This window comes from Pelophylax lessonae (assembly GCF_965119305.1).
Source record: "Pelophylax lessonae genome assembly, chromosome: 2".
NCBI classification, from domain to species: domain Eukaryota; kingdom Metazoa; phylum Chordata; class Amphibia; order Anura; family Ranidae; genus Pelophylax; species Pelophylax lessonae.
In genome coordinates this window covers 301650795-301664861 of record NC_138769.1, presented here as the reverse complement: position 1 = coordinate 301664861, position 14067 = coordinate 301650795, and the positions used below count along the sequence as shown (strand labels likewise).

Sequence of the window (14067 nt, the reverse complement as noted above, 5' to 3'; positions counted from 1 at the left end):
CAGATACACCCCCCTTCTTTCTCAGCAATACAAGTCTGTGTGAGAAAGCTTATAATAAAGGGCATGGCAATAAAATAAACATATTTCAAGGCATTTCCAAATGGAAATAAGCTAACTATCATAAGATAGATGACTACAGAACTTCAATTCAGTACAATAATTATAGGTATTTTATATTAATCAATCAGAAATCAACTTTTTTTAGACTAATATTAACTGCCAGGAACTGAGCTCCCATTGCTTATGTCCATGATGGATCTTATGTACGTGATGGATCTATGAACAATTAAATGTAAAAAAAAACACATTTTCTAACCTATTGTGTTATTTCTTTAAGTTGCTCCTAGAACTACTTTCTGCATAAATGTTTTGATGCAAGGGTGAGAACCTCATGAAGCCTTTGTGAAATACATTACAAATAACTGGTGAATAAATCAGTATCAACATTATGAATATGTGCCCCAACCACAAGGCATCAACACATATTTCATGCTTTTTATACACTAATACCACCACAAGAACCATATAACAAAACATGCAGAGAATTAAAATTTACTTTAAAATGGAATTTTGTTTTCTTTACCTTCTCAGCAGACTGAGCAGTGCCAAAGAAAATTGGGATGAAGGCCAGCCACACAATGCAAGTCGTATACATGGTAAAACCAATTGGCTTTGCCTCATTAAAAGTCTCAGGAACCCCACGGGTTTTGATAGCATAAACAGTGCAGGTAACCATAAGAAGCATGCTGTAACCCAAAAGGCAAATAAGGGAAAGGTCTGATATATCACATTTGAGCACTCCCCGTGCCTGCTGGGGATCTGGTGTTCGCTGGTTTTCATAGTCTACAACAGGCCGGGATGGGTCCACAAAAAACCATACAAGCACTCCCAGCAGCTGGACAGAAGAAAGACTGGCAGTGATCACCAACTGAGACGATGGGCTGATATATCGCGGAGCACTGACTGATTTTTTACCCTGCTCAAAAATACGGTAGATACGATTTGTTTTAGTAAGTAGAGCAGCATAACTAATACTCATTCCCAGTCCAAGAAAGACCCTTCTCAGTGAGCAGGTTCCATATCCTGGCTGGGCCACCATAATGAAGGTGTTGACATAGCACAAAAAGATGCCAGTGAGAAGGACATAGCTTAGTTCTCGACCAGATGCCTTAACAATAGGCGTGTCATTATATCGCATGAAGGTGCCCACAACTATTATAGTTGCCAAAATGCCTAACACAGCAAGAAGAACAGGCACAACAGCCCAAGGAGAACTCCACTCGAGCTTGATGACTGGAATGGTAGTGCAAAATGTGTGGTTTTCATTTGGTCTCATGTGGATTGGGCATCTCTTGCAGGTGTAGGCATCAAGCTGGTACTGATAACCTTCACATTTTTCACAATGCCAACAGCAGGGCATTCCTTTCACTACTTTCTTCCTTTCACCTGGCAGGCAAGGTTGGCTGCAGACAGAGGGTGGAATCTGAGGGAAGCTGGAAGAGGAAGCAGGGGTGCCTGGCCAGTGCATACGATCAATCTTGATGGTGAAAAGAACATAGGAAAATTGGAAAAGAGAGACAAATGTATAACAAGATATTAAGATAGTTTTAAGAAATATAAGAACAAGGTTTAAGGAACAGAAAAAAAGTGGACTGTTTTCCTTTAACTATTAACTACTATTTTTCTCAAGTTACTCACATTGACATTTATTTTGTGCATTATTTATGTCTTTGATTAACGCAAGTCAAGAAAACCAGTAATGGAAATTTAGAAAAATATGTTGCGTTTGCTGACCAACTTTTAAAAATGTTAGTTGCATGCCTGTCAATATTATTTTGATTTAAAGTGGAACTTTAGTCAGAAAATGATGTCGTGCTAGATCACTTCAGGTTGGCCTTAAGCATGTAAAACAATAAAAATAAGCGCCTATACTGTTTAAAATTCAATAACACCCTGTCTCACCCTGCTTTGCACATGCTTAGTTGCTCTCTATTTTTCGGCATTGTGCCACATTTGCATGTGGCACAGCATGCTAGAGGCCGAGCTGCATGCTAGAGGCCAATCCGCTAAAAGCCTAAAGATTAAAGCAGAAGTAATCCCATTGAGTTAACTGTTTCAAAAAACAGTTACATTCCCCCCCATGCCAGGATTGCTAACTGTCACATTTGCTTGTATTCTCAACTAAACTGTAAAACCATCAAAAGACTGGTGTCAAAACTGATCACATGTGCAGCTCCATGGCAGTTGCATGCGTGGGGCTCTGGACTTCAACAAAATGGCAGAATCCAGCAAAAATAAAAAGGAACAATGTTTAAGGCAATTTGCAGCACACACTCATTTTGGTAACAAAATTATTGTTGTGGAATGTATGTTCCTTGCTAAAGAAAATTTTTTTTATCAACTGTTATGACTTAAGTTCCTCTTTAAAGCAGAGTTCCACCCACATTTTAGACTTGCCACCATGCAGCACTTGTGTGAATGCAAAAAAACAAATTGAAATTTTTTTTTTACAGCTCCTTTACCTCATTTATGTTGAAATATCTGTTCTCTTCCTCCTTATGGCGACGCGGCGACCTACATAATCTCTGGCTTTGCATTGGGTCCTGGGAGATGAGTGTCATCAATCCCAAGAGTCAATGGGCATCACCAACTACTGAGCGGAGTGTCCACTGTTTTGTGACGTCCCCGGGAGCACTGCATCCAGCCCCCGCCCCCCCCCCCAATACTGACATGCCCCTAGGCTAATCTGCTCAGTTGTAGGGAAGGAGAGAGGGAGGGGGAGATAGAGTGGTGTTGGCACTGCTAGGGGAGGGGCTTAGGTCTGTGCTTGAAGAGGGAGACAGAGGGTGGTGTTCTAGAACAGCGGCAGTGCATAGCACTGTATGTGTATGGGAGGCCGCATCTCCTCCAATCAGGGGCCAAAGAGGCTGAGTCTGAGCACGGAATCCCGGAAGAGGAACACTGCAGCTTCAGATGCCCACACTGAAGATGGCCGCGCTGTACAGGACCAGAATAAAGTAAGTTATACGTGCTGCACAAACAAAAAACAGGGGACAGTTTACAGGATATCTTAATGTAAATGCATGAGCCCTGACTATACTAGGGATATTTTTAACAAAAAAAAAAGCTTTGGCCGGAACTCCGCTTTAATGTACTCTGAGTCACTGACCTAGAACAAGTAAGATTAGCGAAGTCAGAGTGAGGTCATAACTCCTGTTTTGAATACTTATTGCAAGTCAGTGATAGTACAATGGTCAGGCAATTAGTATCTTCAGAAGCAGAAGTTGGCAATGGCAGCTTCCATAATTCCTGAATAGAAGAAGTTTTATTTCAACACTAAATATATCATTGTACACCGCACAACAAAACTACAATAGACACTACAGACTTTTTAAATCTGTCCTCCCTCTGTACAGCTGTGGGTTGGTGGTCTATATACATTATTCCTGTACTTTTAGCAGATTCCACTACCCTTCCATGAACAGCAATCATCAAAGGTCTGTCCCCATATACTATCAACTGGAAAAAGCTTCTAAAACACATATTAAATAGGTAATTATACTGTGCTTAAAATTTTGTCACTGTTCTTGGCCCTGTGAGAACACATGCTCCTAACTATGTTTCTATGCTATGGTTACAGTCAGCTAAATAATTGGCTGCTTTACTTACTTTGAGGTGGAGATGATCTGCCCACTGTCCAATCACTCTGTATTCAGGGGTTCCATTGTGAATTTGGTATTGGTAGATCTCATAACGACCTGGTGCATCACCATTTTCATTGAATGTCACCGGTGTGCCAGCAATACCTGAAAAGATAAATTTCCTTAATAACATGAATATATACACAAGTGTTGATGCAGAACACAGCATCCTACTCCGGCCATACTTCAGTCACACAAGCAGACACATGCAACCAGTGTTTTAGCACTGAGCCCAACAAATATACTCAGGGTCCAGAGAAATAAAAACCTCTGTTCCAAAAATCAGACTACCTTTGGCTCAAATAACATTTGCCACATTTTGGAAGTCACTTCAGTGGAAAAAGTGCAATACATTGCATGTTTTGACATAATATACACATTTATATACTACATTTTGTACAATTTATATTGTATTGTAGGCAAAGGCATCTGCTTTGGGTGCTGTGGTTGGGACCCAGCCATGTTCTTTACTGCACAGTATTATGTTGTCAAAATGACAGCTCAGTCCTGCAGAATACAATAAGAGAGTATGTCTCTCCCCACGCAATCACATCAACTCTGCTGTCACTGTGACAGCTAACGCCACCCTTGATACCCAGAGCATAGCTTATAGCTGTGAACGGTACAGTAGAGTTTAATTGATTACCTTGAGAAAGCCACTGTCTCTCAGTGTAGTCTGCAGTGCTGGGTTGTCAATTTCAAAGCCAAGGCTTATGAATATAGGCTACAGTTTTAGCCTTAATTATAAAATTAGTATTACCGTATATACTCGAGTATAAGCCGACCCGAGTATAAGCCGAGACCCCTACTTTTACCACAAAAAGATGGGAAAAATCATTGACTCGAGTATAAGCCTAGGGTGAGAATGCAGGGCGGCGGGCATGGTGCAGGAGAATGCAGGGTGACTGGCATGGTGCAGGAGAATGTAGGGTGACTGGCATGGTGCAGGAGAATGCAGGGTACTGGCATGGTACAGGAGAATGCAGGGTACTGGCATGGTACAGGAGAATGCAGGGTACTGGCATGGTGCAGGAGAATGCAGGGTACTGGCATGGTACAGGAGAATGCAGGGTACTGGCATGGTGCAGGAGAATGCAGGGTACTGGCATGGTGCAGGAGAATGCAGGGTACTGGCATGGTACAGGAGAATGCAGGGTACTTGCATGGTGCAGGAGAATGCAGGGCACTGGCATGGTGCAGGAGAATGCAGGGCACTGGCATGGTACAGGAGAATGCAGGGTACTGGCATGGTACAGGAGAATGCAGGGTACTGGCATGGTACAGGAGAATGCAGGGTACTGGCATGGTGCAGGAGAATGCAGGGTACTGGCATGGTGCAGGAGAATGCAGGGTACTGGCATGGTGCAGGAGAATGCAGGGTACTGGCATGGTGCAGGAGATTGCAGGGTACTGGCATGGTGCAGGAGAATGCAGGGTACTGGCATGGTGCAGGAGATTGCAGGGTACTGGCATGGTGCAGGAGATTGCAGGGTACTGGCATGGTGCAGGAGAATGCAGGGTACTGGCATGGTGCAGGAGAATGCAGGGTACTGGCATGGTGCAGGAGAATGCAGGGTACTGGCATGGTGCAGGAGATTGCAGGGTACTGGCATGGTGCAGGAGAATGCAGGGTACTGGCATGGTGCAGGAGAATGCAGGGTACTGGCATGGTGCAGGAGAATGCAGGGTACTGGCATGGTGCAGGAGATTGCAGGGTACTGGCATGGTGCAGGAGAATGCAGGGTACTGGCATGGTGCAGGAGATTGCAGGGTACTGGCATGGTGCAGGAGATTGCAGGGTACTGGCATGGTGCAGGAGATTGCAGGGTACTGGCATGGTACTAGAGGATCCGGGGTTGTGGGCATACTACAGGAGATGCAGTGCTGTGGGCATGGTACATGTGGACCATGCCCGCAGCACTGCATCCCTCGTAGTGTGCCCGCAGCCCATGGCAGGTAGTGAAGCTGTTTCACTTACCTGTTCCAGAGGCGCCTTCATTTTAAAAATGGCGCCGCCCGGGGCCGACACGTCATTGCGCACGCGCCGCCGCCGCTCGTATACTTTCGGCTATTCCCGGCCTCTCCCGAGCGGCGCCGGGAATAGCCGAAATTACACGAGCGGCGGCGGCGCGTGCGCGGTAACATGTATGCGACGGGCGGCGCCATTTTTAAACCTTAAACCCGTCGGAGAGGACATTTTTTTCCTTGACTCGAGTATAAGCCGAGGGGGACGTTTTCAGCACAAAAAAATGTGCTGAAAAACTCGGCTTATACTCGAGTATATACGGTATGTATAAGTTGTTAAAAGAAAAAATATTTTAGCCCCTTATTACCATTTTTTTTTATTTACTACTTTATCCCTTTATTCTCGTACTTTTGTTTAAAGTCATTGTTATTTGGTATGTAATGTTTTTAGGTTTTTGGTTTCTCTTTTTATAGCGCTGTATAAATCAGCTTTGTATGAAACCTAATTCTAGTTCATAAAAGGGACAGATTGCAAAATAAAATTTGCACTTTTGATACCCTTATGGAGAACAAATTTTGATTATAATAATAATCAAGCTAAATAAGATGGCACTGGTTTAGCCATCTCAATACCCCTCTGCTATCCTGTTCAGTTGTCCTTGGACTGAAACATGGTAACCTGGGTCAGTGGATGGCAACTGACATTTCTGAACCTTGCACCGATCCTGCCAATGTACATGAGGGTATGCATGTTTTATCTTATCTGCCTAAACTCCTATACACTTTGGCATTTTCGCCTTAAATGCCAGCAGAGCCTTTCCCTAAACGGATTGTACTGTGGACTAATACATTTTCAACTTTACCTCAAAATACTATAGCTATTTTTTATTTCTGTTCCATATATTTTACACATTTGAGGTTTCTGCTTTAGGATGGGACTACAACTCAACAGTCCTGATGATACTCAAACCTTGTCTTCTGGCATTTTTTTAAAGTCTATTAGGTTCCCTGGGGTTTTTTGTTTTGAAAAGAACAAGTACACTGCAAATGAGTGTCAGGAAAGTGTCAGAATTCCCTATCTCTATACTTGCTTCAGGTCACAGATTTAGACATAGTTGAAAACAAACCATGATCATGACAGCCAGGGAACTAGCATTCCCAAAAGGAGGTTAGCAATGCCAGACTCCATTGTTCATGCTTGACATATTCCCTTAAAGGATAACTGAACATAAGTGTACAAACTACAAGGTGAAATTCAAAGGTACTGTCTTTTGTCTTTCTACACAGTCACCATCCCTGCACTACCTTACTGATTAGCCTACATGTGTGTACTGTAATAATAAAGTAGGGGCAGAGAAAACCATAAATGCTTTATTTTTTACATGTACTGTACATGCCATCAGTCACTAGTATCTGCTGCCCATAGACACCATGATTGTGTGGCTGTTATTATGATAATCCCAACACTTATTACAAAAATGTTCCCAACTTAAAAATAAATAAATTAAGTAAAATTAAAATGGATGATAAATCATGAATTAGCTGAAACTGTTCAAGTAAACATTATCACTTTACTACTAGGGTTGAGCGAACACCTAGATGTCCGTGTTCGACGGGTTCGGCCGAACTTTAAAAAAAAGTCCGGGTCCGGGACTTTTACCGAACTTTTCCCGGACACCGAACCCCATTGAAGTCAATGGGGACCCGAACTTTAAGGCACTAAAATGGCTCTAAAACACCAAAGGAAAGGGCTAGAGTGCTGCAAATGGCAGCAAAACGTAATTAAGAGCATGGCAAGTGCTCTGCAAACAAATGTGGATAGGGAAATAACTTAAAACAACAAAAAAAAAACAGAAAAATAAAACAATGTTCTTCTTCATCTCTGAAGGACGAGGCCCATATGGAGTAGGAGGGAGGTTGAGGTGGTGGTGGATGTGGCGGTGACATAGGCGTGCGCACAGGGTGTGCTGGGTGTGCCTGGGCACACCCTAATCACCTAGGGCACATAGCATTGCCAGTGAGGAGATGGGAAAGATCTCCCTGGGACCTGCTCTGCTCTATTTCTCCTTGCCTACAGGTACATGGCCCCGATACATTACTCTCCCTGCTGGCAAACACATGCATGTGTATTTCAACTTTGGGGTGCACACCTTAATGCAATAGGCTGCGCACACCTATGGGCGGTGTAGGTGGAAGCGGCGGTGGAGGAGGACCAGGGCCGGATTAACAGCATCATGGGCTTGGTGCTGAGGATTTTGAAGGGCCTTAAGGGCCGTGCCTTGCCATGCACCCAGAGGAGGAAGGGTGCAGCCATGCATGCCTAATTCAACATGGGATGCTGTCTCTGAAGCCCATAAACACATCCATGCATCGCCAACTGTCCCTCCTTGTCCGGCCTTCACGCTGTGTGGGGAGGTTCTGAGGGTGCTGCCTGGGGAAGCGAGCATAGAAGCCAGACTTCTGTGTTTACAAGTGACAGAAGAGCGGTAACAGTGAATATGGCCAACCCGGGGCCTATATAAAAGGTAGGGGCCTGGAGCTGCAGCTCCAATAGCCCCTACATTAATCTGGCCCTGAGGAGGAGGACGAGGTAGCCAACACTGCTTCTTTTCAAAAATTTTAAATGAGGGTACACCCCAAAAGAGTGAGAAAGAGCAAAAATGGAACAATGGGTGGGTAAGGTCGGTATCCATTGCTATTCTGCATAAGGTACGGAAAAGTCCCGTGGGATCCATGCCTGGTTCATTTTAATGAACGTGAGCTTGTCCACATTGTCTCTGGACAGGCGGCTGCGCTTGTCTGTTATAACGCCCCCAGCCGTGCTAAATACCCGTTCAGATAATACACTGGCTGCAGGGCACGCCAGCACCTCCAAGGCGTAAAGGGCAAGCTCAAGCCATGTGCCCAATTTGGAGACCCAGAAGTTGAAGGGGGCAGACCCGTCATTCACTACATGTAGGCGTGTGCACACATACTGCTCCACCATGTTGGTAAAATGCTGCCTCCTGCTAAGACGTTCCATCTGAGCTGCTGGTGCTGCTGTTTGTTGTGGCGTGCTGACAAAGCTTTTCCACATTTCGGCCATGCTAACCCTGCCTTCTGAGGTGCTGGCGGTGCCCTGGTTGCGTTGGCGACCTCCTCCTCCTCCTCCTCTGCCTTGTGCTTCCACTGTGGCCCCGCTGTCAGATGGGAATGCCAGCAGCATGGCGTCTACCAGCGTGCGCTTGTACTCGCGCATCTTGCGATCGCGCTCCAGTGAGTGAATTAAGGACGGTACGTTGTCCTTGTAACGGGGATCCAGCAGCGTGGCCACCCAGTAATCAGCACAAGTTAGAATGTGGGCAACTCGGCGGTCGTTGTGGAGACACTGCAGCATGTAATCGCTCATGTGTGCCAGGCTGCCCAGAGGCAACGAAAGGCTGTCCTCTGTGGGAGGTGTATCGTCCGTGTCCTCTGTATCCCCCCAGCCACGCACCAGTGATGGCCATGAGCTGGCCTGGGTGCCACCCTGCTGTGAACATGGTTCCATCTCCTCCTCCAGCTCCTCCTCCTCCTCATCCTCCTCATCCTCCAGAACTGTGCCCCTGCTGGACAATTGCGTCCCTGGCGTTTGCGTGTGCAGGAACCCACCCTCGGAGCCCCTTGCGAATGACTGCCCTGAAAGCCTTGGAAATGTTACCTCTTCATCCTCCTCCTCCTCCTCATCCTGTGCCACATCCTCTTCCATCATCGCCCGAATTGTTTTTTCAAGGAGGCATAGAAGTGGGATAGTTAAGCTGAGAACGGCGTCATTGCCACTGGCCATGTTGGTGGAGTACTCAAAACAGCGCAACAAGGCACACAGGTCTCGCATGGAGGCCCAGTTAAATTAAATAGCGGAATAGAAAATATGATCCAAAAAAAGTGTATGTATATCACACGTACACAACCACACTGGGCCCCAATTACTATTGTTTGTACCCCTAAAAGGCTAGATGAGGAGTAGGGGGAGTATGGAACAGGCAGCACCCTCAAACCTTCAGAAGTATGAGATGAACCCCAACAACTTGGAAAGGTGGATCTCTCTCACACGTACCGACACAGACTATCCCGCAATTCAATTGATCCTCAAAGGTTTTTATTGAATAGCGGAATAGGAAATATGATCAAAAAAAGTGTATGTATCTCGCACGTACACAACCACACTAGGCCCCAATTACTATTGTTTGTACCCCTAAAAGGCTAGATGAGGAGTAGGGGGGGTATGGAACAGGCAGCACCCTCAAACCTTCAGAAGTATGAGATGAACCCCAACAACTTGGAAAGGTGGATCTCTCTCACACGTACCGACACAGACTATCCCCCAATTTAACTGATCCCCAAAGGTTTTTGATTAAATAGCGGAATAGAAAATATGATCCAAAAAAAGTGTATGTATATCACACGTACACAACCACACTAGGCCCCAATTACTATTGTTTGTACCCCTAAAAGGCTAGGAGTAGGGGGAGTATGGAACAGGCAGCACCCTCAAACCTTCAGAAGTATGAGATGAACCCCAACAACTTGGAAAGGTGGATCTCTCTCACACGTACCAACACAGACTATCCCCCAATTTAACTGATCCCCAAAGGTTTTTGATTAAATAGCGGAATAGAAAATATGATCCCAAAAAAGTGTATGTATATCACACGTACACAACCACACTAGGCCCCAATTACTATTGTTTGTACCCCTAAAAGGCTAGGAGTAGGGGGAGTATGGAACAGGCAGCACCCTCAAACCTTCAGAAGTATGAGATGAACCCCAACAACTTGGAAAGGTGGATCTCTCTCACACGTACCAACACAGACTATCCCCCAATTTAACTGATCCCCAAAGGTTTTTGATTAAATAGCGGAATAGAAAATATGATCCCAAAAAAGTGTATGTATATCACACGTACACAACCACACTAGGCCCCAATTACTATTGTTTGTACCCCTAAAAGGCTAGGAGTAGGGGGAGTATGGAACAGGCAGCACCCTCAAACCTTCAGAAGTATGAGATGAACCCCAACAACTTGGAAAGGTGGATCTCTCTCACACGTACCAACACAGACTATCCCCCAATTTAACTGATCCCCAAAGGTTTTTGATTAAATAGCGGAATAGAAAATATGATCCCAAAAAAGTGTATGTATATCACACGTACACAACCACACTAGGCCCCAATTACTATTGTTTGTACCCCTAAAAGGCTAGGAGTAGGGGGAGTATGGAACAGGCAGCACCCTCAAACCTTCAGAAGTATGAGATGAACCCCAACAACTTGGAAAGGTGGATCTCTCTCACACGTACCAACACAGACTATCCCCCAATTTAACTGATCCCCAAAGGTTTTTGATTAAATAGCGGAATAGAAAATATGATCCCAAAAAAGTGTATGTATATCACACGTACACAACCACACTAGGCCCCAATTACTATTGTTTGTACCCCTAAAAGGCTAGGAGTAGGGGGAGTATGGAACAGGCAGCACCCTCAAACCTTCAGAAGTATGAGATGAACCCCAACAACTTGGAAAGGTGGATCTCTCTCACACGTACCAACACAGACTATCCCCCAATTTAACTGATCCCCAAAGGTTTTTGATTAAATAGCGGAATAGAAAATATGATCCCAAAAAAGTGTATGTATATCACACGTACACAACCACACTAGGCCCCAATTACTATTGTTTGTACCCCTAAAAGGCTAGGAGTAGGGGGAGTATGGAACAGGCAGCACCCTCAAACCTTCAGAAGTATGAGATGAACCCCAACAACTTGGAAAGGTGGATCTCTCTCACACGTACCAACACAGACTATCCCCCAATTTAACTGATCCCCAAAGGTTTTTGATTAAATAGCGGAATAGAAAATATGATCCCAAAAAAGTGTATGTATATCACACGTACACAACCACACTAGGCCCCAATTACTATTGTTTGTACCCCTAAAAGGCTAGGAGTAGGGGGAGTATGGAACAGGCAGCACCCTCAAACCTTCAGAAGTATGAGATGAACCCCAACAACTTGGAAAGGTGGATCTCTCTCACACGTACCAACACAGACTATCCCCCAATTTAACTGATCCCCAAAGGTTTTTGATTAAATAGCGGAATAGAAAATATGATCCCAAAAAAGTGTATGTATATCACACGTACACAACCACACTAGGCCCCAATTACTATTGTTTGTACCCCTAAAAGGCTAGGAGTAGGGGGAGTATGGAACAGGCAGCACCCTCAAACCTTCAGAAGTATGAGATGAACCCCAACAACTTGGAAAGGTGGATCTCTCTCACACGTACCAACACAGACTATCCCCCAATTTAACTGATCCCCAAAGGTTTTTGATTAAATAGCGGAATAGAAAATATGATCCCAAAAAAGTGTATGTATATCACACGTACACAACCACACTAGGCCCCAATTACTATTGTTTGTACCCCTAAAAGGCTAGGAGTAGGGGGAGTATGGAACAGGCAGCACCCTCAAACCTTCAGAAGTATGAGATGAACCCCAACAACTTGGAAAGGTGGATCTCTCTCACACGTACCAACACAGACTATCCCCCAATTTAACTGATCCCCAAAGGTTTTTGATTAAATAGCGGAATAGAAAATATGATCCCAAAAAAGTGTATGTATATCACACGTACACAACCACACTAGGCCCCAATTACTATTGTTTGTACCCCTAAAAGGCTAGGAGTAGGGGGAGTATGGAACAGGCAGCACCCTCAAACCTTCAGAAGTATGAGATGAACCCCAACAACTTGGAAAGGTGGATCTCTCTCACACGTACCAACACAGACTATCCCCCAATTTAACTGATCCCCAAAGGTTTTTGATTAAATAGCGGAATAGAAAATATGATCCCAAAAAAGTGTATGTATATCACACGTACACAACCACACTAGGCCCCAATTACTATTGTTTGTACCCCTAAAAGGCTAGGAGTAGGGGGAGTATGGAACAGGCAGCACCCTCAAACCTTCAGAAGTATGAGATGAACCCCAACAACTTGGAAAGGTGGATCTCTCTCACACGTACCAACACAGACTATCCCCCAATTTAACTGATCCCCAAAGGTTTTTGATTAAATAGCGGAATAGAAAATATGATCCCAAAAAAGTGTATGTATATCACACGTACACAACCACACTAGGCCCCAATTACTATTGTTTGTACCCCTAAAAGGCTAGGAGTAGGGGGAGTATGGAACAGGCAGCACCCTCAAACCTTCAGAAGTATGAGATGAACCCCAACAACTTGGAAAGGTGGATCTCTCTCACACGTACCAACACAGACTATCCCCCAATTTAACTGATCCCCAAAGGTTTTTGATTAAATAGCGGAATAGAAAATATGATCCCAAAAAAGTGTATGTATATCACACGTACACAACCACACTAGGCCCCAATTACTATTGTTTGTACCCCTAAAAGGCTAGATGAGGAGTAGGGGGAGTATGGAACAGGCAGCACCCTCAAACCTTTGTGTTCACTGTACCCCACAAAGATTGAGTTCACTGCACCCCACAATGATTGTGTTCACTGCACCCCACAAAGATTGTGTTCACTGCACCTCACAAAGATTGTGTTCACTGTACCCCCCAAAGATTGTGTTCACTGCACCCCACAAAGATTCTGTTCACTGTACCCCACAAAGATTGTGTTCACTGCACCCCAAAAAGATTGTGTTCACTGCACCCCAAAAAGGATGTTGTTCACTGCACCCCAAAAAGGATGTTGTTCACTCCACCCCAAAAAGATTGTGTTCACTGCACCCCACAAAGATTGTGTTCACTGCACCCCAAAAAGATTGTGTTCACTGCACCCCAAAAATGATTTTGTTCACTGCACCCCAAAAAGGATTTTGTTCACTGCACCCCAAAAAGGATGTTGTTCACTCCACCCCAAAAAGATTGTGTTCACTGCACCCCAAAAAGATTGTGTTCACTGCACCCCACAAAGGATTTTGTTCACTGCACCCCAAAAAGATTGTGTTCACTGCACCCCAAAAAGGATGTTGTTCACTGCACCCCAAAAAGGATTTTGTTCACTGCACCCCAAAAAGATTGTGTTCACTGCACCCCACAAAGGATTTTGTTCACTGCACCCCACAAAGATTGTGTTCACTGCACACCAAAAAGGATTGTGTTCACTGCACCCCAAAAAGATTTTGTTCACTGCACCCCAAAAAGATTGTGTTCACTGCAGCCCAAAAAGATTGTGTTCACTGCAGCCCAAAAAGATTGTGTTCACTGCAGCCCAAAAAGATTGTGTTCACTGCAGCCCAAAAAGATTGTGTTCACTGCAGCTCACACACAGAAAAATGGATGTGGATCACTGACACCTGCCTATCTCCAATCCCACACCACACAGCAATATCGATTGT

General features: G+C 44.7%; 1 protein-coding gene across 1 annotated transcript in view; it reads right to left on the bottom strand.

Moving 5' to 3' along the window:
- The window catches only part of GRM4 (glutamate metabotropic receptor 4), a 317007-nt gene that overhangs the window by 49005 nt on the left and 253935 nt on the right, over nucleotides 1-14067 (bottom strand). The window contains exons 8-9 of the mRNA XM_082244635.1: nucleotides 3670-3806; nucleotides 584-1537 (exon numbers count right to left, since the gene is read on the bottom strand). Of these exons, the coding sequence (XP_082100761.1) occupies nucleotides 584-1537; nucleotides 3670-3806 (1091 nt within the window). The remainder of the gene's footprint in view (nucleotides 1-583; nucleotides 1538-3669; nucleotides 3807-14067) is intronic.